Genomic DNA, 26,242 nt, shown 5'->3' on the forward strand with positions numbered 1-26,242 from the left:
GGCGTGTCGGAGCGCGCGGCGCCCACGTGACCGCTGAGAGCCCCTCGCGGCCAAGTCACGCGATCTGCCGTCATATCGGCTTATGCCGCCGGCCTCTGATTGGTTGGCGGCGCCGGTCGCCCCGAGCGTGGGGTCAGGCTACGCCCTTCCAGACCTTGCCTGCTTGCTGACAGACGCGGTCCAGTAGCTGGAGCAGCCGGGGCACTGCAGGAACCGAATCGGCAGCCGGCGGCGGACCCTCTCTAGGTAGGGATGACAGGGGGGCGGGGAAAGGAGGGAATACACCTGAGCTGGAAGCGAGAGCAGAGGAGGAAAAGGGGGTGGAGAGACTAAGGCAAGACCCAGGTGGGGAAGTTGAGAGTGCGTCTGCCCCCTTCTTCAGCTTCCCGCAGGCGTTCGTTGACTGCCTCCTAGATGTAAGGCACTAGGCTGACTCTGGGGTTCTGTCTGCGAAACTTGACCTGAGGACTCCTGCGCTGACGGTTAGCAGAGACGGTTAGCAGAGAGACGGTTAGCAGAGACAGACGCCAGGTAGCCGGATGTCCTGAAAACAACCGGCTAGGCGGCGGCTGTGATGGGGAGCGTGCGGGACGCAGGGCACGCGCGCTGGCCGGGGCTGGCGGGAGGCTGGTTGTCGCCAGAGACCTCCAGATTAGGGGCCTCTGCCCGGACAGAGGGGGGGTATGTCAGGGCACAGGGAGAGGTGAAAGAAACAGACATGTGGATGGGCGTGAAAAATATGAAATGTTTGATATTGGCTATTGGAGATCTCTTATCCAAGGCAAGTTTGTCCACTGAACACTAATAAAGCATTTTGCGACGGATTTCCCTCTGTTCTTGAGAGGATTTTTTTTTTTCTTTCAAGCAGCAAAGGAATTAAGTTGAAGCAAGCGCCAGTTACTGCAGTGTAATTAGGACGGAGGGACAACAATCCACGGTTTGAGAAGACAAGAAGGAAAGGGAAATGATCTATTAGTTTAGCATCCTAATAGGAAGAATCGTGTCTGCTAGCATCCCTGTGTAACAGCAGAGCAAATTTGGAGGTGGTATAGGAGATAGTTTCCAAACTGGAAAGTTTGTGGTAGCCAAACCACCTGTCTTTATATCACCTGTAGGTGATAACAACTTTATAACTACCTGTAGGCTACCTGTCTTTATATCACCATTGATTTTTTTTCTTTTCAAGTTTCTAATGATAAGCACCTAAAACTAAATACATGACCCTTGCTCATTTACAGAGTGCTTTCCCATTCATTATGTAATATAATTAACATGGGATAATCAAAATTCCCCATCTGCATGCCTACACCTAGATATTACAATGTAGTAGCTAGGAGAACAGGCTCTGGAATATACATCCCAGCTGTTACTTGTTATTTGTTATTGTTACATTAGTTAACAACTTATTTAAATATTCCTGCCTTCATTTTCCCTATCTTTAAAATGGGGGTTATAGAAGTATCTACCTCATATAGTTGTGAGAATCAAGCGAGGTGATACATAAAAAGTGCTTTTTAAGTAATACCTGGTTTTCAATAAATGTTAGCTATTAAACTAACAGTATATTATCTATACTTTTAAAGTAAAGCAGAATGACTCACGTCATTTTAAGCCTAATTGTGTTTTGTTGATAACTATGTTTTAAGAAAAGGTTTCTTTGTTTCAGCCAAAGTAAAATAAAGTAAGTTTCTATTTGTTAGGGGTACTTAACTTAGGGTCTGTAGAGCCCCTGACTTTAGTGGATATAAACCCCTTAAAATTATATGCAAAATGGGCTTCCCTGGTGACGCAGTGGTTGAGAATCCACCTGCCAATGCAGGGGACACAGGTTCGAGCCCTGGTCCCAGAAGATCCCACATGCCGTGGAGCAACTAAGCCCATGTGCCATAACTGCTGAGCCTGCGCTCTAGAGCCCACGAGCCACAACTACTGAGCCCATGCGCCTCAACTACTGAAGCCTGCATGCTCTAGGGCCTGCGTGCCGCAACTACTAAGCCCACATGCTGCAACTACTGAAGCCGGTGCACTTAGAGCCCGTGCTCCACAACCACAACAAGAGAAGCCACCACAATGCAAAACCCGAGCACTGCAACAAAGAGTAGCCCCCGCTCACCGCAACCAGAGAAAGCCCACGCGCAGCAACGAAGACCCAATGCAGCCAAAAAATTAAAAATTAAAAAAAAAAATTCTGTGCAGAAGTATGTGAGTGTGTAGAGTCACTGAGAATTTAAAAATTTAAGGAGCTGAAGAGATACTAATGAAGAAGCAGTAGAACTTGGTTCAAGTCCATGGATTTTGCAACCAGCCAGGGAGTGACTGAATCCCTTCTCCAGCATTTATTTACTTGATGACTCTGGGAATTTTCTGTGTCCAGCTTTCTTATAAAACAAGAATAATACTAGCACCTGACTTTTAGGGTATATCTTGAGAGGGTTAAATGAGTTAATATTTACAATACCTCATATACAGTAAATATTGATATTAGAAATGAACAGTTATTTCTTTAAAACATCAAATGACATCTGTTTCTACTGTAGGTTAAAGTGATTTGGGCCCAGCTTTGGTTCCTGTAACAGTAGTAATAATAGCTCCTATTTGTTGATGAGCTTCCCCGTGTCAGATAGTACCACACCACTATGTACTTCGTCTCTAAATCTTAGAACAATTCTGTAAAGTAGATATGCTTTCTCCATTTCTCAGATGTGGGTTTGAATATAAACTTCAAAATTGAATTGCAGTTTTGAGATCGTAATTGTTAGTGATTTCAAACTTTTTTTATGTTAGATGTCAGAAATTACAGCAATATATTTGTGAATACCTAATTACTACATCCCACAAATAGAATTAATTGAAACCAAAATCTGAAAACACTTAACAACAGGTTTCATCTCACAGTATCTCAACTGCCTCCAGATGGATGGAGGTTCATTCCCTCCTCCCTTCTAGGTGCTGGTTTACTGTCACAGCAGTTATGTACAGGGCATATGCAAATCAACACAACTCGCATGGTCTTCAGTTAAAAGCAAAATTAAAGAGTTTTTTTTATAATTAAGGACTGAGATCGTATTAAAGTTTTCACTTACATCGGATATTAAAGGTTGAATAAAGAAGATTCTTGGTTAACGTTTGAGTTATTTTTGGCTACACGGTGCTGTCTCAAATACTATGGAATTATGGCTGTTGGCACTATAGGTAACATGCAAGACTAGTTTACCAACTCTTACCAAGCTTTAGTGGTATAGCAATATTCTTTTGAATTGTTGGGTTCTTCTTCATTGTTTATGTTTCTGGTATTACTTTATGTACTTAACCTGCTGCTCCATCCTTTATGGCTTCAACTGTTGCGATACTACTAGGCTCCCTTTTGAACTTCAGATTCATATTTGCATGTAGCCTACTGCTTTCGCCTAGGAGCCCAGATGAGCCACAGCAAGTAGACTTAAGACCCAAACTAGGGACATCCCTGGTGGCACAGTGGTTAAGAATCCACCTGCCAATGCATGAGACACGGGTTCGAGCCCTGGTCAGGGAAGATCCCACAGGCTGCGGAGCAACTAAGCCTGTGCTCCACAACTACTGAGCCCACGTGCCACAACTGTTGAAGCCCACGCAGCTGGAGCCCATGCTCCACAACAGGAGAAGCCACCGCAATGAGAAGCCCGTGCACCGCAATGAAGAGTAGCCCCTGCTCCCCGCAACTAAAGAAAGCCCGCACGCAGCAACGAAGACCCAACTCAGCCAAAATAAATTAATTAATTAAAAATTTTTTTTAAAGACCCAAACTGAACCCATCATTCCTCGCACCCCCAAAGTCCCTGTTGCCCCCAAGTCTGCTAGCTCCACAGTATTCCCAATTTTGATTATCATAGCATCACCATCCATTCGGGCAAGGTAAAATCTCACAATCAACATAGATTTCTTTCTTTTTTTTTTTAATTGAAGTATAGTTGATTTACAATGTTTTGTTAGTTTCTGGTGTACAGCAAAGTGATTTAGTCATACATATGTATATTCTTTTTCATATTCTTTTCCATTATGGTTTATTACAGGATATTGAATATAGTTCCCTGTGCTATACAGTAGGAGCTTGTTGTTTATCCGTTCTATATATAATAGTTTGCATCTGCTAGTACCAAATTCCCACTAGATTTTTTCTTCTTTCACACTCCAGTATCTAATCAGTTATCAAGTCCCATGGGTTATCTTACTTGCCAAGTCTCTGATGAATGTGTCTATTCTCACAGCTACTGCCTGAGGTCAGGCGGTCATCTTCTCTAGGTTAGTCTACCTCAGGAGCAACCTAGTCTCCCTGCTTCTCATCAGTACAATATATTCCTAATGGGCCACATCCCTTGAACCATGAATGGACCGTGACCTTTCCATGCCTTTGCAGTTCTTATTTCTACTTGAAATAGCTATTCCTAACCTTTTTTTTTTTCTGGTAATGTTCTTCAAAGCCCAAATCAAAATTCTTCACTATACAGCCTTCTGTTGTAAGCTGAGGTAGTTGTGTTGTCTTTTCTGATTTCACACAATTTTCATATATATACCTTTATTATAGCACTTGTCATATTGATGTAACTATTCATTTCTGTAGTTGCCTAACCTTGAACGTGGATTTAGACTATATCTTTTTAACCTTTGTATGCTCATCACCTAGTGCAGTGCTTTATACTTAATTGTTGTTTGAGTGAATTAGCAATATATGATGAAGGATGTATGTCAATATCTGCATTAGTTGATTAAAAATTTCTTTCCATGTCAATGTGAGAAAAAATGCTTGCAACTCATATCACAAACAGGGGGCTAAACACCCTAATAAATAAAGAGCTTCTAGAATTTGATTTTAAGAGACTAAAAACCCAGTGGCAATTTTCAGACTGGTTTTTTGTTATTGTTGTTGTTGTTCAAAAGTTTTAATTATAGATGAGAGGTGTTTGGAATACAGGACACATTTCCCACTACAAACAGTGCAGTGAAGAAGGAGAAAGTAGATCATAAATGATAGAGTCAGTGGTCAGCTCACAGAAGCTGACCATGAAGTTGTTGAACTAGATTCAGGATCATGAATATAGAATCGACTAAAGTTTTTCAAAGTTTAAGCATCTGGAACAGGAGTTGGCAAACTTTCCTTTTAGAGGGCTAGATAATAAACGTTTTCGGCTTTGTGAGCCATGCTGTCTATTGCTGTGACTCAGCCTTGACTTCGTAGTACAGAGAAGCAGCCATAGACAGCATAGACACATCTGGACATAGCTGTGTTCAAACAAAGCTTCTTTACAGAAACAGGCCCTGGGTTCGGCCCGTGGGCCACAGTTTGCCAGCCCCTGACTGGGGTGGGGAGGAGAGGGAGGTGAGGAATAAATGTATTCTATTTGTCACTGCCAAGAATACATCTCCCTTTGTTCTGTCAATGAGAGTTAGGGTTAGTCACGAGAATAGATAGTCCCTGACTTCTTTGGTTACAGTCACAGAATAGATACCTTTTAGGGAATTCATCTTAAGTCTCAGCATTGAAGCAAAAATCTCTGAAATATGAGTCCTTTTAGGAGAAAGATGCTGCTGAAACTTGCAGCTGAAGGAGTAAACCATTTGCCTGAGTACCTAGTGCCCTGTGTTCCACATCTTTACTATTTGCCATGTTTACTCTTGCCATGTCCTATGGCAATAGGACATAGTGGAAGAGAACACTAAGGTGCAATTAGATCTGGACTTATGCCACCTTTCAGCTTGACCTTGGAGAAGAAACTTCATGGGCCTCAGTTTCTCTAACTGAACTTCAGTGTCGCTATGTATTATATCAAGAGACTGAACTAGAGATGACATTGAAGATCCTGCTGGCTCTAGAGATGTCATTTAGTGAATTCTGGTAGCAGCAGACTTGTACTACATATACTTATGAAGGCAGGAACTTCATATGTAGTTTTTCTGAAAGTTTTTTGCTTTGAGAAATGTCAACATGGGTAAATAATTGTTGTACATGTTTATCCTTTAGGGGCTAAGATGGATCTTGTACTCAATGCTGCAGATTATTATTTTTTTACACCATACATATATCCAGCCACGTGGCCAGAGGACAGTATCTTCCGACAAGCTGTCAGTCTCCTGATTATAACAAATCTCGGTGCTTATATCCTTTATTTCTTATTCGCAACGCTGAGTTATTATTTTGTCTATGATCATTCATTAATGAAACACCCACAATTTTTAAAGGTAAGTGATTTTCTTACCTATTTTTTAATTATTACAGTAAAAATAACAATATGTATTTGTGAGATTTTCAGATTAAACTGTTTTAATCTTTTTAGAGTTTCTGAAAACAGCCCCAAATGGGTTAGATATTTTTGGAAAGGCTAATCCCCTCTCTCTTTTCTTTAATTTAATTTAAACAGGTAAGTAAGTTGTAATTTTTTTAAAGTTTTTTTTGAGGTTTTTTTTTTAATTTATTTATTTTTGGCTGCATTGGGTCTTCATTGCTGTGCACAGGCTTTCTCTAGTTGCGGTGAGCGGGGGCTACTGTTAGTTGTGGTGGGCTGACTTCTCATTGTGGTGGCTTCTCGTTGCGGAGCACAGGCTCTAGGTGCGTGGGCTTCAGTAGTTGTGGCACACGGGCTCAGTAGTTGTGGCTTGCGGGCTCTAGAGCTCAGGCTCAGTAGTTGTGGCACACGGGCTTAGTTGCTCCGCGGCGTGTGGCATCTTCCCAGACCAGGGCTCGAACCCGTGTCCCCTGCATTGGCAGGCGGATTCTTAACCACTGCGCCACCAGGGAAGCCCCTACTTTTTTTTTCTTTTTTTTTTTAACTGTAAGCCTGGTCTTGCTAGATACATAAATGAGAATTTCTTTGCTGATAGTGATGAATAAATAAATATATACATTTGTGTAATTGTTTTGACTTTCACAAACTGAAATATGCTTTTACTATGTATATATTTTTTGACCAGATAATCCAAACTCAGTAAATTCAGACTTGTTTACAATCACTTTTCTATTTCAGTTATTTGTATTTGTCAGTCACTACAAGGACTGAAAAAAAATAGAGAGGGTTGAGTATGAAAGTTAATTATGAAAGAACTGATTATTCTGTAAATAGAACTTTGGAATAGAGATTTTGTGGGAAGGAAAAAAGTTTCAGAATTTAAAATATTTGTTGCATTTGCTTCATACAAAAGAAATGTTTTTCTTACACACCCACGCCCACATAGTAACACTTCAGTAGAAGCAATTTGGAGGTAAGCTCCTTCATATAAAAGAGATTTTAAAAATCCAGTCCAGAACAATTTTATGCTAGTTTTGTTTACCATAGATTTTATGGTTTGTAAGTATTGGAAACTTCATTTTCAGAACCAAGTCTATCGAGAGATTATGCATTCTGTCCAGTCAATGCCATGGATAAGCCTCCCCACGGTCTCAGTGTTCCTGCTAGAGGTGAGAGGTTACAGCAAACTGTATGACAGCATAGAGGAGTTTCCAGACGGTGAGTGTATAGTGTAAATGTCTGGAACAGATGGGTTTCTCTAAAGAACCAAATCTGCTTCTTTAAAGTCTTTGTTGTAGATGAAATTGTGCCCAGGGGAAGATTGGCATGATCAGAGCTAGAGCCTTGAATTTGTTTCCTATTATCTTTATTGAATTCAAACATCTGAAAAAAAAGCTTAAGTAGTACATGATATTTATAAAAAATCAGAAAACACCGATTTTTTTAAAAATCCATCATTCTGCTACCTGGAAACTGCAACTCTTTTGATGTATATTCTTTCTCTTTTCTATGCCTGTAGTACTTCGTTATTTACATTACAGAATTGAAACCCTTACTATGCATACTGGTTTGAACTCTGATTTTTTTCTCTTAGCCGTGTTTATGCCCATATTTTCATGTCAATAAATATTGACGTTATACAGTATATATTTATAGTATTGCATTGTATAGATATCCATAGTTTATTTAAATGATCCGTAATTTTTAGACCTTTAGGTTGTTCTTGGTTTTCTATTATAAACAGTACTACAGTGACTAAACTAAAATTTTGTGAAATTCTGGAATTATTTAATCAAGATACATTTCTAGTATCTAGTATTAGAAAGTAAGAATCATAGTTAACGTTTATTTTTGATATGTACCAGCTTCAGTTCTAAGCTTTTCACGTGTTACCAATCCATTTTATTCTATTAACTCTATGAGGTAGGCACTATTACGATGCTTCTTTTATAGGTGAGTAAATTAAGTGTACAGAGAATTTCAGTAACTTGCCAAGCTCACTTAACAAATAAGTGGTGGATCTGGGACTGGAATTCAAGCTTGCTGGTGTCAGCAAGTAAGAGGTTTGTTATTTAAAGGAGGGAACAAAAATTACACACCAGTGTGCTGAATTAGCTCAGCCTTGGAAAGTGGATCAAAATATGAATAAAAATAAAAGGAGAGAGGGCATTCTAGATGGTTTGAGTAAAAGTATAGAGGTAAGACTTTGAAGATGTTGGGAGGATATTGAGTGAACCAGCCTGGTTAGTACACGAGCATATGAGGTTGGAAAGATCAGAAGGGGTTGGGTTATGGAGTAAATGCTAGGCTTACAGCATTTCAAGGGAAAATAAAATTCTAAGCAGGGGAGTTAATATGTAAAGATATGTTTTATGATGATTAATATGAAGAAAAAATAAATAGCATTATTCTCCAGCATTTAAATGATAAAGATGCCATAGGGGTTTACTCTTTCTGTTTCATAAATATCCTCATAGTTTAATGAAGAAATATTGTAGGTGGGACGCTTCAAGTTTTTATGAGAGGGAACTGAGCAGATCCCAGAGAGTCAAGGGAGATGGAGGTTGTGATGTACTGAATTAACCAAAGCAGATAGTTTACAGGGTTTATGTCTAGGATCAAATTTCGTCGTCTTAGATGGACATGTCAAAAGTAAGCTCTGATCCTGGGCGCTGAATCTTGATTCTGCCGTCTCCTATTGTGTCTTGTAGGCTGGCTTCGATTCGTTGCTAGTGTACTGTCCTTTCTCTTTTTCACTGACATGCTGATCTACTGGATTCACAGAGGCCTTCATCATAGACTTGTGTATAAGGTAATAAGGTCGGGTCATTTGTAGGGGAAGAGAGAAAATGCACATTTCAGCAATGTATAATTATAAATCCTGTCTCTATTTTCAAGAATTTCCCCTAACTTATTAAATACCTAAGTAGCCTTAGCCATGACAGGTACAAGGTACATTTTGTTTGTATCCTTCTTCATGGGTCTGGAGGGGCTGTGTTAAAATCTTACTGTCTTGGGGTAAAGAAGGGGAGGGAATTTTATAAAGTAATTTGCTAAATTCAAAGGGACTTTTTTAGTTAGGTCATTTCTCACACCATGAGCATGAAAAGCTAAGTCAGTTGTTGCACTGGGTAAAGTCTGTGGCATTAATGTGGTCTTCTTTTCTTCTGTAGCACTTACACAAACCTCATCATATCTGGAAGATTCCAACTCCATTTGCAAGTCATGCTTTTCATCCTCTGGATGGCTTCCTTCAGGGTCTACCTTACCACATATACCCGTTTATCTTCCCATTACACAAGGTAGTTTATTTAGGTTTGTACGTCTTGGTCAATATCTGGACAATTTCTATTCATGATGGTGATTTTCGTGTTCCCCATATCTTCAGGCCATTTATTAATGGCTCAGCTCATCACACAGACCACCACATGCTCTTTGACTATAACTATGGACAGTATTTCACATTGTGGGATAGAATTGGAGGCTCATTCAAAAATCCCTCCTCCTTTGAAGGGAACGGACCACTTAATTATGTGAAGAGGATGACAGAAGAAAACCGCAACAGCCATGCAGTAAGTGGTTGTAAAAATGAAAAATTATTCAATGGAGAGTTTAAAAAAACTGAGTAGATTATTGCCCAATTATTAAATATTTTTAATCAAGGAAAATAATCTACAGCCAGGACGCATAGCAAGTGAACAGTATCATTTGAAAATCAGTATTGTGGGTACAAGTGAGGAACGACCATAATGGTAGAACAAGGGAACATGCCGTGAACACCATGACTTTAACATCGTGCTCAAAATACTGAATGTTGGTCTAAGGGAGAAGCTGTGTCTTTCCAGCCAGTAGATCTGTCATTTGTATAGCCTCAACAACAGTTTTTTAAAAGGTAGAGGATAAATTATTGAGGGGACTAGGTTATGTCCTTTTGCCTTAATTCATCCATATTCATTAAGTAAAATTCATTGTGCTTGATGGTATCAAGACTAAACACCATAACAAAGAAGTACTAATATGAAGATGATTCCTTGTTTCAGGAATGATTAAGTACTCAGAATTGGTATGATAACAACTACTTGTACTTTGTTGAAGTGGAAAAATCAGTGTGAAAAAATATCGTGATATAATGTATTAGTAGCTCAGTGACCTGATTAATAGCAGGTGTTATAAGATTATTGTCTTCCTACACATAGAAAACTTATTCTCTGGAGACATTGTCAACTGTTACGTTTTACTGATGAACAAATAAATTGGAATTTTAGAAAATATTAATACTACCATGATTTAATCCAGATCTGGGATTATTTAAAGATTTTGATGGTTATTGTTTTCAACCATTATTTAATAAGTGTAAAATTATATGACCCTGATTATATTTAGAAAGGGAAATTTGATGCCCAAAGAATATACTAGACACCACTGTTTTTTTAATTAAATTGATGCACTGCACTTTTGGTATGTTTCAAAGTTACAATCCTGTGATCTTCTATAAAAGGAAATAATTGCCAAATATTTAGGCCTATCACTGAAGACTAGTTTTGAAATCTTATTTCCCCTCCTCCTCCTTCATTTTTCCCCACTCCCTCTGCAAAAAGATTTAACAAATACTTTCATAAAGAAATGTCATGTGTTGTAACATAAATATGTTGGGAAAACATGGTTTCCAAAGGCATTCTCTAAGCTGTTTATGTAAAATCAATAAAAGTTGAGTATGGCTATTATTAAAGTGTATCAGTTAAGTAATGTAACAGCACAAAGTATTCTTTACAAATTTTATGTCAATCTGAAACCATAGAAATGATGTGGGTTGTCAGAACTTTTAGAATATCTCAAAATGTTTGATATCAAGGGGAGAAAGAGAGAAGGGAGTATCACTGTCTTTTTATATTTTACATCTTTTATTAGATTTGAGTGTTTTAGCAAGAGACCAGTCCTAAAAGTTAATGCTTGGAATCCAGAAGAAAATGTTGTTTCTGTTTGAGTTCCTGTTACAGTGTTGCTTTACTAAAACATACCAGTATACCAGTTAGTATTTTGTAACTGGTTCAGTGCAGCTAAGTGCTTTTCACTAATCCCCGTGGTCCCTGTGCTCCACTCTGCCCAAGAGAAAGAAGGAAATGAAGAAGAAGTAAACTTTGTTTCCCATAAAAATGAAAGCTAATATTCATTGAGCTTTTACTCTTGATCAGGCATTGTTGAAAGTCCTTGACATAAGGACAATGGGACCCAGTTGTGTAACTTTTCCAAGGTTATTTCTCTCTCATGTAAAGTCCAGTGTGGATGTTTCAGGTCAGTGGACAGTTTTCCACAGTCATCTGAGACCCAGGCTCCTTTAACCTGAGAGCTCTGCCGTTCTCCCAGTTTACAGCGTCTTCTCTGTTGAAGGAGCCTGTAGGGGAAGAGGGGAAAGTGCATGTGGAAAATTTGTATGGGTCAGGCCAGGATAGTTGTACATATCCCTTGCCCATGTTCCTTTGGACAAAACTTAGTTGTATGGCCTGTCTAACTGGAAGAGATTCTGGGAAATGTGTCCAACTATGTCCCTGGGAGGACAGGGTAACCAATTGCTTGACCAGCTAGCCATTTTCCCATTACCGTATAATTTATTTCCCTCTTTTTGAGGGTCCCAGTAAAGGTATTGAAGGGATGAATGAGCTGAAAAGTATTTCAAGTTATCCATGCACTGGATGTCTTAGTGCTCTTAGTTCCATAACTTCAATTATGAGTGTTAAAGTTTCCTTAGATTCTTAATACTGTGTAGCTAAAGAAAAGAAAGGATATAATTTATGGGGTGAGGGAAGCTTCCTCAAAGGTCTTAGTAGTAATCAAACTAGTCTCTGTCCTCCCTCCTTTTTTAAGTTCTATTCTTATTAAGCAGTATTATGTTAAGTAGTCTGACCATTTTTTTGGTACCACCACATCGTCCTGTTCTCCATTAGAGGAATTCACAATATTTATGGAAGTGAGGACCTAAATTCCTTCCCACAGGAATATCAAGTGAAAAACTTTCCCCCTCAACATTCAGACCTTCTATAGTTATAGAAAGAGAAAATCAAGATTACATTTTCCACTGTTATGGTAGGAATTGGGAAATGGATGGAGGCAGTACAGAGAACATTTGAAAAACCCAAAGGCTTGGGGGGACCTTCAAGATGGCAAAGGAGTAAGACGTGGAGATCATCTTCCTCCCCACAAATACATCAAAACTACATCTACATGTGGAACAACTCCTACAGAACACCTGCTGAACGCTGGCAGAAGACCTCAGACTTCCCAAAAGGCAAGAAAATCCCCATGTACCTGGGTAGGGCAAAAGAAAAAAAAGACAAAAGAATAGGGATGGGACCTGCACCTCTGGGAGGGAGCTGTGAAGGAGGAAAAGTTTCCACACACTATGAAGCCCCTTCACTGGCGGAGATGGGGGGAGGTGAAGGGGGGAAGCTTCAGAGCCACAGAGGAGAGTGCAGCAGCAGGGCTGCAGGGGAAAAGCGGAGAGATGCCTGCACAGAGGATCAGTGCCGACCAGCACTCACCAGCCCGAGAGGCTTGTCTGCTCACCCACCGGGGCAGGTGGGGGCTGGGAGCTGAGGCTCAGGCTTTGGAGGTCAGATCCCAGGGAGAGGACGGGGGTTGGCTGTGTGAAGACAGCCTGAAGAGGGGTAGTGTACCACAGCTACCCGGGAGGGAGTCTGGGAAAACGTCTGGACCTGCTGAAGAGGCAAGAGACCATCGTTTCGGGGTGCATGAGGAGAGGGGGTTCCTGCACTGTGTGCCCACAGAAGGCAGAGCACCACCTAAGCAAGCGCCAGAGAGGGGTATGAGCCATGGCTATCAGCACAGACCCCAGAGACAGGCATGAACCACTGACGCTGCTGCTGCTGCCACCAAGAATCCTGTGTGCAAGTACAGGTCACTACACACACACACACACACACACACACACGCACACGCACACGCACACGCCCCCCCCCCCCCCCCCGGAGCCTGTGAAGCATGCCACTGCCAGGGTCCCAGGATCCAGGGACAACTCCCCAGGAGAATACACGGCGCGCTTCAGGCTGTTGCACAGTCAGGCTGGCCTCTGACACTGCAGGCTTGCACTGCATTCCAATTATGACTACCGTACCCCTCCCTCTCTCTGGCCTGAGAGAGCAAGAGCCCCCCGATCAGCCACTGCTTTAACCCCCTCCTGTCTGGACGGGAAACAGATGCCTGAGGGTGACCTACACGCAGAGGTGGGGCCAAAACAAAAGCTAAACCCCAGGAGCTGTGTGAACAAAGAAGAGAAAGAGAAATTTCTCCCAGCAGCCTTAGGAGCAGCGGATTACATCCCCACAATCAACTAGATAAAACCTGCATCTGTGGAATACCTGAATAGACAACGAATGTTCCCAAATTTGAGGCAGTGGATTTGGGGAGCAACTGTAGACTTGGGGTTTGCTGTCTGCAACTAACTTGTTTCTGATTTTTATGTTTATCTTAGTTTTTAATGCTTGTTAGCATTGGTGGATTTGTTTATCGGTTTGGCTGCTCTCTTCTTTTTTTCTTTAATTTAAAATTTTTTTATTTTATTTATTTTATTTTATTATTATTTTTCTTCCTTTTCTTCTTAGCTGTGTGGCTGACAGGGTCTTGGTGCTCTGGCCTGGTGTCAGGCCTGAGCTTCCAAGGTGGGAGAGCCGAGTCCAGGACATTGGACCACCAGAAACCCACCAGCCCCATGTAGTATCAATCAACAAGAGCTCTCCCAGAGATCTCCATCTCAAAACTAAAACTCAGCTCCACCGGACGGCCAGCAGGCTCCAGTGCTGGATGCCCCATGCCAAACAGCTAGCAAGACAGGAACACCACCACACCCATTAGCAGAGAGGCTGCCTAAAATCATACTAAGTTCACAAACACACCACCAGACATGGCCCTGCCAACCAGAAAGACAAGATCCAGTCCCACCCAGCAGAACACAAGCACCAGTACCCTCCACCAGGAAGCCTACACAAGCCACTGAACCAACCTCAACCACTGGGGGCATACAACAAAAACAATGGGAGCTACAAACTTGCAGCCTGCGAAAAGGAGACCCCAAACACAGTGAGGTAAACAAAATGAGAAGACAGAGAAATATGCAGTAGATGAATGAGCAAGGTAAAAACCCACCAGACCAAACAAATGAAGAGGTAATAGGCAGTCTACCTGAAAAAGAATTCAGAATAATGTTAGTAAAGATAATCCAAAATCTTGGAGATAGAATACAGAAAATACAAGAAACATTTAACAAAGACCTAGAAGAACTAAAGAGCAAACAAACAATGATGAACAACACAATAATTGAAATGAAAAATTTTCTAGAAGGAACCAATAGCAGAATAACTGAGGCAGGAGAACGGATAAATGACCTGAAAGATATAATAGTGGAAATAACTGCTGCACAGCAGAATAAAGAAAAAAGAATGAAAAGAATTGAGGACAGTCTCAGAGACCTCTGGGACATTAAACGCACCAACATTCAAATTATAGGGGTCCCAGAGAAGAAGAAAAAAAGAAAGTGCCTGAGAAAATGTTTGAAGAGACTATAGTTGAAAACTTCCTTGACATGGGAAAGGAAATAGTCAATCAAGTCCAGGAAGCACAGACAGTTCCATACAGCATAAATCCAAGGAGAAACATGCCAAGACACATATCAAACTATCAAAAATTAAGTACAAAGAAAATATATTAAAAGCAGCAAGGGAAAAGCAACAAATAACATACAAGGGAATCCCCATAAGGTTAACAGCTGATCTTTCAGCAGACACTCTGCAAGCCAGAAGGGAGTGGCAGGACATATTTAAAGTGATGAAAAGGAAAAACCTACAACCAAGACTACTCTACCCAGCAAGGATCTCATTCAGATTTGACGGAGAAATTAAAAACCTTTACAGACAAGCAAAAGCTAAGAGAATTCAGCACCACCAAACCAGCTTTACAACAAATGCTAAAGGAACTTCTCTAGGCAGGAAACACAAGAGAAGGAAGAGACCTACAATAACGAACACAAAACAATTAAGAAAATGGTAATAGGAACATACATATCGATAACTCTCCTAAATGTAAATGGATTAAATGCTCCAATCAAAAGACATAGACTGGCTGAATAGATACAAAAACAAGACCCATATATATGCTGCCTACAAGAGACCCACTTCAGACCTAGGGACGCATACAGACAAAGTGAGGGGATGGAAAAAGATATTCCATGCAAATGGAAATCAAAAGAAAGCTGGAGTAACAATTCTCATATCAGACAAAACAGACTTTAAAATAAAGACTATTACAAGAGACAAGGACACTACATAATGATCAAGGGATCAATGCAAGAAGAAGATATAACAATTGTAAATATTTATGCATGCAGTATAGGAGCACCTCAATGTATGAGGCAAATGCTAACAGCCATAAAAGGGGCAATCAGCAGTAACACAATCATAGTAGGGGACTTTAACACACCCCTTTCACCAATGGACAAATCATCCAAAATGAAAATAAATAAGGAAACACAAGCTTTAAATGACACATTAGATAAGATGGACTTAATTGATATTTATAGGACATTCCATCCCAAAACAGCAGAAAATGCTTCCTTCTCAAGTGCTCAGGGAACATGCTCCAGGATAGATTATATCTTGGGTCACAAATCAAGCCTCAGTAAATTTAAGAAAATTGAAATCATATCAAGTATCTTTTCTGACCTCAACGCTGTGAGACTAGATATCAATTACAGGAAAAAAACTAAAAAATACAAACACATGGAGGTGAAACAATACGCTACTAAATAACCAAGAGATCACGGAAGAAATCAAAGAGGAAATTAAAAAATACCTAGAAACAAATGACAATGAAAACATGATGACCGGAAACCTATACAGACAGCAAAAGCAGATCTAAGAGGGAATTTATAGCAATAAAATCCTACCTTAAGAAACAAGAAAAATCTCAAATAAACGGTCTAACTTTATATCTAAAGCAATTAGAGAAAGAAGAACAACAACAAAAAAAAAAAAAAAAAACAAAGCAGAAGGAAAGAAATCATAAAGATCAGATCAGAAATAAATGAAAAAGAAATGAAGGAAACAACAGCAAAGATCCATAAAACTAAAAGGTGGTTCTCTGAGAAGATAAACACAATTGATAAACCATTAGCCAGACTCATCAAGAAAAAAAGGGAGAAGACTCAAATCAACAGAATTAGAAATGGAAAAGAAGTAACAACTGACACTGCAAAAATACAAAGGTTCATGAGAGATTACTACAAGCAACTATATGCCAATAAAATGGACAACCAGGAACAAATGGACAAATTCTTAGAAAAGCACAACCTTCCAAGGCTGAACCAGGAAAAAATAGAAAAACGAACAGACCAATCACAAGCATTGAAATTGAAACTTGATTAAAAATCTTCCAATAAACAAAAGCCCAGGACCAGATGGATTCACAGGCAAATTCCATCAAACATTTAGAGAAGAGCTAACACCTATCCTTCTCAAACTCTTCCAAAATGTAGCAGAGGGAGGAGCATTCCCAAACTCATTCTACAAGGCCACCATCACCCTGATACCAAAACCAGACAAAGAGGTCACAAAAAAAGAAAATTACAGGCCAATATCACTGATGAACATAGATGCAAAAATCCTCAACAAAATACTTGCAAACAGAATCCAATAGCACATTAAGAGGATTGTACACCATGATCAAGTGGGGTTTATCCCAGGAATGCAAGGATTCTTCAATATATGCATATCAATCAATGTGCTACACCATTTTAACAAATTGAAGGATAAAAACTGATGATAATCTCAATAGATGCAGAAAAAGCTTTTGACAAAATTCAACACCCATTTATGATAAAAAAAAAAAAAAAACTCTCCAGAAAGTAGGCATAGAGGAAACCTACCTCAACGTAATAAAAGCCATATAAGACAAACCGACAGCAAACATCATTCTCAAAGCTGAAAAACTGAAAGCATTTCCTCTAAGATCAGGTACAAGACAAGGTTGCCCACTCTCACCACTGGAAGTTTTAGCCACAGCAATCAGAGAAGAAAAAGAAATAAAAGGAATCCAAATAAGAAAAGAAGTAAAACTGTCACTGTTTGCAGATGACATGATACTATACATAGAGAATTCTAAAGATGCTACCAGAAAACTACTTGAGCTACTCAATGCATGTGGAAAAGTAGCAGTATACAAAATTTATGCACAGAAATCTCTTGCTTTCCTATACACTAATGATGAAAAATCTCAAAGAGAAATTAAGGAAACGCTCCCATGTACCATTGCAACAAAAAGAATAAAATATCTAGTAATAAACCTACTTAAGGAGACAAAAGACCTATATGCAGAAAACTATAAGACATTGATGAAAGAAATTAAAGATGATACAAACAGATGGAGAGATATACTATGTTCTTGGATTGGAAGAATCAACATTGTGAAAATGACTATACTGCCCAAAGCAATCTACAGATTCAGTGCAATCCCTATCAAACTACCACTGGCATTTTTCACAGAACTAGAACAAAAAATTTCACAATTTGTATGGAAACACAGAAGACCCTGAATAGCCAAAGCAATCTTGAGAACGAAAAACAGAGCTGGAGGAATCAAGTTCCCTGACTTCAGACTATACTACAAAGCTACAGTAATCAAGACAATATGGTACTGGCACTAAAACAGAAAGATAGATTAATGGAACAGGATAGAAAACCCAGAGATAAACCCATGCACATATGGTCACCTTATCTTTGATAAAGTAGGCAAGAATATACAATGGAGACAAGACAGCCCCTTCAATAAGTGGTGCTGGGAAAACTGGAGAGCTACATGTAAAAGAATGAATTAGAATACTCCCTAACACCATACACAGAAATAAACTCAAAATGGATTAAAGACCTAAATGTAAGGCCAGACATTATAAAACTCTTAGAGGAAAACATAGGCAGAACAGTCTATGACATAAATCACAGCAAGATCCTTTTTGACCCACCTCCTAGAGAAATGGAAAGAAAAACAAAAATAAATGGGACCTAATGAAACTTAAAAGATTTTGCACAACAAAGGAAACCATAAACAAGACGAAAAGACAACCCTCAGATTGGGAGAAAATATTTGCAAATGAAGAAACTGACAAAGGATTAATCTCCAAAATTTATAAGCAGCTCGTGCAGCTCAATATCAGAAAAACAAACAACCCAGTCCAAAAATGGGCCAAAGTCCTAAATAGACATTTCTTCAAAGAAAATATACAGATTGCCAACAAACACGTGAAAGGATGCTCAACATCACTAATCATTAGAGAAATGCAAATCATAACCACAATGAGATATCACCTCACACTGGTCAGAATGGCCATCATCAAAAAATCTACAAGCAATAAATGCTGGAGAGGGTGTGGAGAAAATGTAACCCTCCTGGACTGTTGGTGGGAATGTAAATTGGTACAGTCACTATGGAGAATGGTATGGAGGTTCCATAAAAAACTAAGAAAAGAACTACCATATGACCCAGCAATACCACTACTGGTCATATACCCAGAGAAAACCATAATTCAAAAAGAGACATGTACCACAATGTTCATTGCAGCTCTATTTACAATAGCCAGGACATGGAAGCAACCTAAGTGTCCATCAACAGATAAATGGATAAAGAAGATGGGGCACATATATACAATGAAATATTACTCAGCCATAAAAAGAAAGGAAACTGAGTTATTTGTAGTAGGGTGGATGGACCTAGACCCTGTCTTACAGAGTGAAGTAAGTCCGAAAGAGAAAAACAAATACCGTGTGCTAACACATACATATGGAATCTAAAAAAAAAATGGTCCTGATGAACCTAAGGGCAGGACAAGAATAAAGACACAGATGTAGAGAATGGACTTGAGGACGGGGGGAGTGAGAAGGGTAAGCTGGGACGAAGTGAGAGAGTAGCATTGACATATATACACTACCAAATGTAAAATAGATACGTAGTGGGAAGCAGCCGCATAGCACAGGGAGATCAGCTCGTTGCTTTATGACGACCTAGAGGGGTGGGATAGGGAGGGTGGGAGGGAGGCTCAAGAGGAAGGGGATATGGGGATATATGTATACATATAGCTGATTCACTTTGTTATACAAAAGAAACTAACATTGTGAAGCAATTATACTCCACTAAATATGTTTTTAAAAAACCCAAGGACTTTTTAAAATATTTATTTATTTATTTAATTTTTGGCTGCGTTGGGTCTTTGTTGCCGTGCGCGAGCTTTCTCTAGTTGCGGCGATCTGGGGCTACTCTTCGTTGTGGTGCGCAGACTTCTCATCATGGTGGCTTCTCTTGTTTCAGAGCATGGGTTCTAGGCGCATGGGCTTCAGTAGTTGTGGCATGTGGGCTCAGGAGTTGTGGCACATTGGCTTAGTTGCTCCGTGGCATGTGGGATCTTCCCATACCAGGGCTCTAACCCATGTCCCCTGCATTGGCAGGCAGATTCTTAACCACTGTGCAACCAGGGAAGCCCCCCAAAGACTTTTATTGAGTCGTCATCTTTGCTGTCTCTGTCCATGCCTCCCTGTCTCTGAATGCTATGAATTCCCAACTCATTGCCCTGTATCATGTTTTTTTTTTTTTCCTCCCATCTTCAAGAAGGCAAGGTTAGATTGGCAGAGAATTATGACTTCTGTTTTTGATATATGGAGTTTGCAGTGCAGGCAGAATCTCAACAGAGATGATGTCTGAGAGGAGGATGGAAACCAAGAGACAAATCAGAACAAAGAGATTTGGCATTAACCCATTAAGAAGGAAAGTTCGAGGCCATGAGGTTGCCGGGATAAGCATGAAAAAGGATATCCAAGGAAACCAGTTTAAGGGGAAAAGAGCTTCCTTGCTTTGCTCTAACTTCTTCAAACTCAAAACCCTTGACGGGCAGTCCTATCAGCACTTGCTGCTTTCAATTATCTGTCATTGTTATATGTATCCTACTTATTCTAGACCCCACTCAGATTCTTACAAAGTAGAGATCACGTGTGAATCAGCCTTTTATTAAACCATGTGTTCTTACAGATTGCCCAAGACATGGTTGAGGTTTGATACATACTTTGCTGAATGAATTAATAAAATGGTTGAAATGTCATTGTCTTCAGTAATTAATGAACCCCTACTAGGTACCATACTATGCACTAGGTACAAATATTTAATCTGCAGAATCTTAAATACTGTCTTTTTAGCCAACAACACATTTCTCATTTATTCATTAGCTGACATTTGCTGAGTGCCTTGAGGGAGTCAAAAGGGGAAGTAAAGAGGAATCAGAGATGGTCCCCACATCAAGGATAGAGTGGCTCCTTTTTTTCTCACTCAGAGTTGTACCTTCCACTGGAAACAAGACAGACCAGTTCCCTGGGTTCTGACCATACGTGAATCAAAGGGTTAAGGAAATGTTTTCTCTCTTCCTCCTCCTGTTTCTCAGCAGTTAAGTCCTGCAGGTCAGGTAGGGTCAAGGAGGGAAGACCCCATGTCGGGGACAGTCTGGTTGCAGGCACTGGAGTTCCAGAAGGTTGAGGAGTGCTTTGTGGTTCCTGCATCGTTCAGTATATGCATTACACTTCAAAATAAAGTTTCAGAAGATATTTGATTGATGTTTTTTTAATAAAAATAGTGAATGAAGAACTCATGGGGTGTTGTTTTAGAGAAGGTGATCGAGGAAGCCCTCTCTGAGGAGATGACATTTGAGCAGAGACCTGGATGTAGAGAGAGAGCGAGCAGAGCCATGTGGTGTCTGGAGAAGAGCCTTCAGGGCAGGTCTTTAGTGTGACCTGAGCCTGGTAAGAACTGGCAAGTTTATAGAACTGGGAAGAAGTTTATAAGGGCAGAGGTAAGGAAGTGAGGAGGCCAGAAGAGGGACAAGGTGCATCCAGGTTGTCTGTGATACAGAGGAGTGAGGACCAGGGCCTGTGAGCGAAAGGAGGACGAATTTGAGGTATAATGTTTGATGACAGCTCTGCAGTGTTGGATCAGTCTCAGAAGTAGAGAAATCTTCACACCTCTGTCTTATCGGTAGTCAAACACCTTGGTCTTGGCTTGGGTCACTGAATAACCACGGTCAGCTAACTCACCTGTCCAGGTCTGTGTTCCTCACTTGTCAAAGGAAGGGTCAAACCTTCAGTCTCTTCCTTTTCTCATGAAATGGTCTTACATAATAGACATTAAATATATGAATGAATGTTGATAACTGTGAAAAACACAGATATGAAAGTTACAGTTGCTTTTAAAGGCTGAGCTAAGTGTAAATATAATTTGGGGAGAATTTTCTTTGTCATAGACTCTGCAGTTATGTTCTTTCCAGTAGGTTTTTTCTCCCCTATTTTGTTCTGTTGTTTTTTCTGGCTGAGGCTGAACAGTTTCTGGGATCTGACTGTAGGTGGAGCAGTTATACTTCTCCCCACGTTATAGCAGGAAAAGCAGGCAGGAGCACCCACCCTTCGTGTCTAGACAGAGGACGTGCATGGAATCATAAAATCTTTGGACAAGAGGGCTCTTGAAAGGTCATCTACTCCCTCTCATGTCTTTAGAAACTCTTGCTGCTCAACCAGCCAGGTGATGATGCACTCTCCCTGCTATGTTCCATTTAACTGCATTTAAAGCTCCACTGTTCCATTCCCAGCCATGTATTTTAGGATCAACAGCAAAATACACCAAAAAACAACCTCCAATTAAAATCCAGCGTGTGCCTGTGCACACGTCCCTTCCCAGTGGGACTACGTACCCTTCTTGGTGCTGCTGGAGATCAGGGCGGCTCTCTCCATTCTGATGGTTTACTAAATGTCATCTCTGGATTCTCATGAAACATTTTGTTTATCTTAGATTGAGATTTCCCAGTATTTCGGGTCCTGCTATAGAAAGGGAAAAATTCAGGCTAATATATTTACAAAATGGTAAAATCTAAAAATCAGTAGGGCAAGATCTGGACAGAAGCAACATCCCCACAGGGCTCCAGGAAGACCCCATCCCATCACTTGTCACTCACCCAGAAGCAGGTATATGAAAAGATTTTTTTTCAACTCTGTGAAACTACTGTGGTCCTAGAAGTGTTTCTATGAAGTTAATGTCTGCATATCTAAAACTGTTTCTCCATTAGAAATCACAGGGTTTCCCCCTCTTTTGAAAAAATCTAGGTCTAAGAGTTAATACAGCCACATTTAAGGGTATCTTAAATATTTTTAAAATATTTAAGGGACAATGTTTTCATCATCAGCTATTAATCGTAATACTCCAAGTAGGTTACAGAGAATATGTGCAAACCACCCAGCAAGACTAAAGGGAAAGAAAGCCAGGAGTTACTTAAATCACATGTTAGACACCTTCTCAATTAAGCTCTCACCAAATCTTCTACAGCAGGAGAGTAGCACAGCTGCCTTTGGTGTTCCCACCTTTTCCTCCCCAGTTTTATACAAGTGCTTAGTTGTTTTGCATGAACAGATGGGTTTAGGAGCACAGTTGATTTGCAGATGGGAGAACACAAGGCCCATCTTCCTGAAGGGATGTGAAAATTCTCAAATATGTTCAGATAATGCTATTATCATTTAGGTAAATTTGTTCATTCAACTAGTTGTGAGCACCTAACGTATATTGGGCATTGGGCTAGGAGGTGGGATATAGCAGTGAACAATTAAACATGAACGTCATAAAGATTTAGTGAATATTTTTACAGGAAAGAACAGAAGTCAGTAGGACCTAACCTAGCCTGGAGGTGAGGACAGCTTTCCCAAAAGGATGCCGCACTTAACCAGAGACCTGAAGGTGACAGGTGGGTGGGCCATCAGAGGGCTCCAAGTAGAAAGAACCGGATGGAGGAAGGTTGAGAGTTGAAAGAGCATGGACCATTAGAAACTGTGAATGTGGCCTAGCACAGCCAGAATGTAGAATTCCAGGAGGACACTGGAAAGAGACTGAGGCTGGAGTATAAGGTAAGACCAAATCCTAGGGTCTTTTCTGACCAGCAAAGAGTTTTGATTTTATCCTAAAAGCAATGGAACACATTGATGAGTGTATTCAGTGAAGTGATAGGTTAAGATCTGTGTATGACAAATATGCTGCCTGCTGTGTGAATGAAAGGATGACAGAGGGATATAGATTTGAAAACAGCATATAGATGTTAACAAAAGCCATGAGAGAGATGGCCCAGAGAGTGGGTGCTGAGTGAGAAAAGGGCCAAGGACGGGATCCTAAAGGATATTTGAAGGACAAGCAGAAGAAGAAGCAGAAGCAGAAGCAAGAATGGGAGTGGGAGCAGGGGGCGGAGGAGGAGAAAGAGGAGAAAGAGGGGGAGGAGGAGAAGGAGGGGGAGGGGAGGAGGGGGAGGGGAGCAACCAATAAAGGAACTTGGAAGGAGCCAGAGACCTGAGATTATCCAGGAGAATGTTGCTTTGTAGGAGCCAAGGTAAGAGACTGCTTCACAAAGGAGAGGACATTCTGACTTACTTCACTCTGTATGACATTCTCTAGGTCCATCCACCTCACTACAAATAACTCAATTTCGTTTCTTTTTATGGCTGAGCAATATTCCATTGTATATATGTGCCACATCTTCTTTATCCATTCATCTGTCGATGGACACTTAGGTTGCTTCCATGTCCTGGCTATTGTAAATAGAGCTGCAATGAACATTGTGGTACATGACTCTTTTTGAATTATAGTTTTCTCAGGGCATGTGCCCAGTAGTGGGATTGCTGGGTCGTATGGTAGCTCTATTTTTAGTTTTTTAAGGAACCTCCATACAGTTCTCCATAGTGGCTGTATCAATTTACATTTCCACCAACAGTGCAAGAGGGTTCCCTTTTCTCCACACCCTCTCCAGCATTTATTGTTTGTAGATTTTTTTTGATGATGGCCATTCTGACTGGTGTGAGATGATATCTCATTGTAGTTCTGATTTGCATTTCTCTAATGATTAATGATGTTGAGCATTCTTTCATGTGTTTGTTGGCAATCTGTATATCTTCTTTGGAGAAATGTCTAATACCGTATGCTAACACACACATATATATGGAATCTAAAAAAAAAGAAAAAGAAAAGAAAGAAAATCATCAGAAGAACCTAAGGGCAAGGTGGGAATAAAGACGCAGACCTACTAGAGAATGGACTTGAGGATACGGGGAGGGGGAAGGGTAAGCTGGGACAAAGTAAGAGAGTGGCATGGACATATATACACTACCAAACATAAAATAAATAGCTAGTGGGAAGCAGCCGCATAGCACAGGGAGATCAGCTCGGTGCTTTGTGACCACCTAGAAGGGTGGGATAGGGAGGGTGGGAGGGAGACGCAAGAGGGAGGAGATATGGGGACATATGTATATGTATAACTGATTCACTTTGTTATAAAGCAGAAACTGACACACCATTGTAAAGCAATTATACTGTAATAAAGATGTTAAAAAAAGACTAAAAAATAAAACTCAAATAAAAAACGGAGGGAACAGTCGGTGGTGACAATGCTGCCCGGCAGACAAGCAAAGTAAGGTCCGAGGAGCATCTAGAACAGGGAGGTCGTAGGTAAGCTCGTTGCGCCAGTCTCTGGAGGATGGTGGGGGTGGGAGCTCGACTACAGTGGGTACAAAACGAAAGGTTGGTGAGGACATGCACTTTACGAAGTAAAGCTCCAAATCTGGGGATAAAATAGAACCAGTAGTGGATGGTAGGGGATTGGGTCAGGTGGGGGGTGTTTTATAAATATGAGTAATTTGGAGGATATTTAAGTACCAAAGGAAGCTACAGATTGACCAGATGGAGGTTACTGAGAAGGCTAGAGAGGCTGAGATTCAGGGGACGAGTAAGGCAGTAGCTGAGGATGGGAGGAGGAAGGATCCTTTGCTGTCACAGGAGGGAAGGGGAACAGAATGGACATGGACCCTGGGACGTTTGTGGGTTTCGTGGCAAGAATTTGAGTGTTCAGGCCTGATGACTCATCTGCTCTGTGAGGGAAAAAAGGAATGAGTACCTTTTCTGACATACCCGTTGTGAAAGTTTAAAATCCTAGCTGAAGAGGACATTTTTAAAAGGTATTCTTGATGTTGAGAGAGAGAGAGAGTTCTTAAAAAAGAAACTTAGTATTATTTATTTAGTATTGTATTTTTAAAAACAAATTTAGACATACGTAATTCACAGTCAAGACAGAATTTGAAACTAACAAACATTGTGAAATTCTGCTTATAACAGTTGATGGTGGGGGCCCTAAAAATATGAAGTCCAGCTAAAATTGTATCGCTCACTCTAATAAACATTTTATGATCAAACCTAATGGTTAGATGAATTCAAGCAATTCACCTGACATGTCTGTATTTAATGTGTTCTTTTTGATCAGTTGAACAAATATATAATCACTAGGATTGCAGTAGGATTGCATTAAAATCAGATAGCTTGATAAATTTTATAGAACTGGATGATAATTAACACAAGAACCTGAACTTAATTAGATACACGTATAAAATGCTGGCGATAAGCAAGTGCCTCCTTTATAAATTTTTTTAATATTTTATTTTATTTTATTTATTTTTATTTATTTAATTTTTGGCTGTGTTGGGTCTTCGTTGCTGTGCCTGAGCTTTTCTCTTGTTGCGGCGAGCAGGGGCTACTCTTCGTTGTGGTGCGCGGGCTTCTCATTGCAGTGGCTTCTCTTGTTGAGGAGCACGGGCTCTAGGCGCACAGGCTTCAGTACTTGTGGCACACGGGCTCAGTAGTTGTGGTGCACGGGCTTAGTTACCTTGCGGCATGTGGGATCTTCCTAGACCAGGGCTTGAACCCATTGTCCCCTGCATTGGCAGGAGGATTCTTAACCACTGCACCACCGGGGAAGCCCCCATGCCTCCTTAAATAGCCACTAAAATGCACTTTAAATGCATACTAAATAGCACAGCATGGTCCAAGAAGAATAAACACAAACAGAGTCAATGAAGTTTGAAGAAATTAGAATAAAT

The 26,242-nt window shown here is 40.3% G+C and overlaps 1 protein-coding gene across 2 annotated transcripts; it reads left to right on the forward strand.

The window, feature by feature from the left end:
- The first annotated feature begins 145 nt into the window (after positions 1-145).
- SC5D (sterol-C5-desaturase) lies at positions 146-23,265 on the forward strand. 2 transcript variants are annotated; one of them, XM_079930001.1, is made up of 6 exons: positions 146-246; positions 5,996-6,213; positions 7,343-7,475; positions 8,969-9,069; positions 9,431-9,559; positions 22,981-23,265. In XM_079930001.1, exons 2-6 carry the CDS (start codon positions 6,004-6,006, stop codon positions 23,005-23,007), a joined length of 600 nt encoding a protein of 199 aa, XP_079786127.1. In that variant the 5' UTR covers positions 146-246; positions 5,996-6,003; the 3' UTR covers positions 23,008-23,265. The 2 variants fall into 2 exon arrangements, with proteins under 2 accessions (XP_079786127.1, XP_079786126.1); XM_079930000.1 differs by lacking the exon at positions 22,981-23,265 and having other exon boundaries at positions 9,431-10,971.
- Positions 23,266-26,242: the final 2,977 nt, after the last annotated feature.

This window comes from Stenella coeruleoalba, assembly GCF_951394435.1.
Source record: "Stenella coeruleoalba genome assembly, chromosome: 8".
NCBI classification, from domain to species: domain Eukaryota; kingdom Metazoa; phylum Chordata; class Mammalia; order Artiodactyla; family Delphinidae; genus Stenella; species Stenella coeruleoalba.

What these genes read in the sequence shown, in the direction of transcription:
- SC5D (XM_079930000.1), top strand. Translation starts at nt 6,004, where the DNA reads ATGGATCTTGTACTCAATGCTGCAGATTATTATTTTTTTACACCATAC. An exon ending in CATAGAGGAGTTTCCAGACG is followed by an intron (nt 7,476 to 8,968) that starts GTGAGTGTATAG and finishes TGTGTCTTGTAG; the next exon opens with GCTGGCTTCGATTCGTTGCT. An exon ending in ATCATAGACTTGTGTATAAG is followed by an intron (nt 9,070 to 9,430) that starts GTAATAAGGTCG and finishes TTTCTTCTGTAG; the next exon opens with CACTTACACAAACCTCATCA.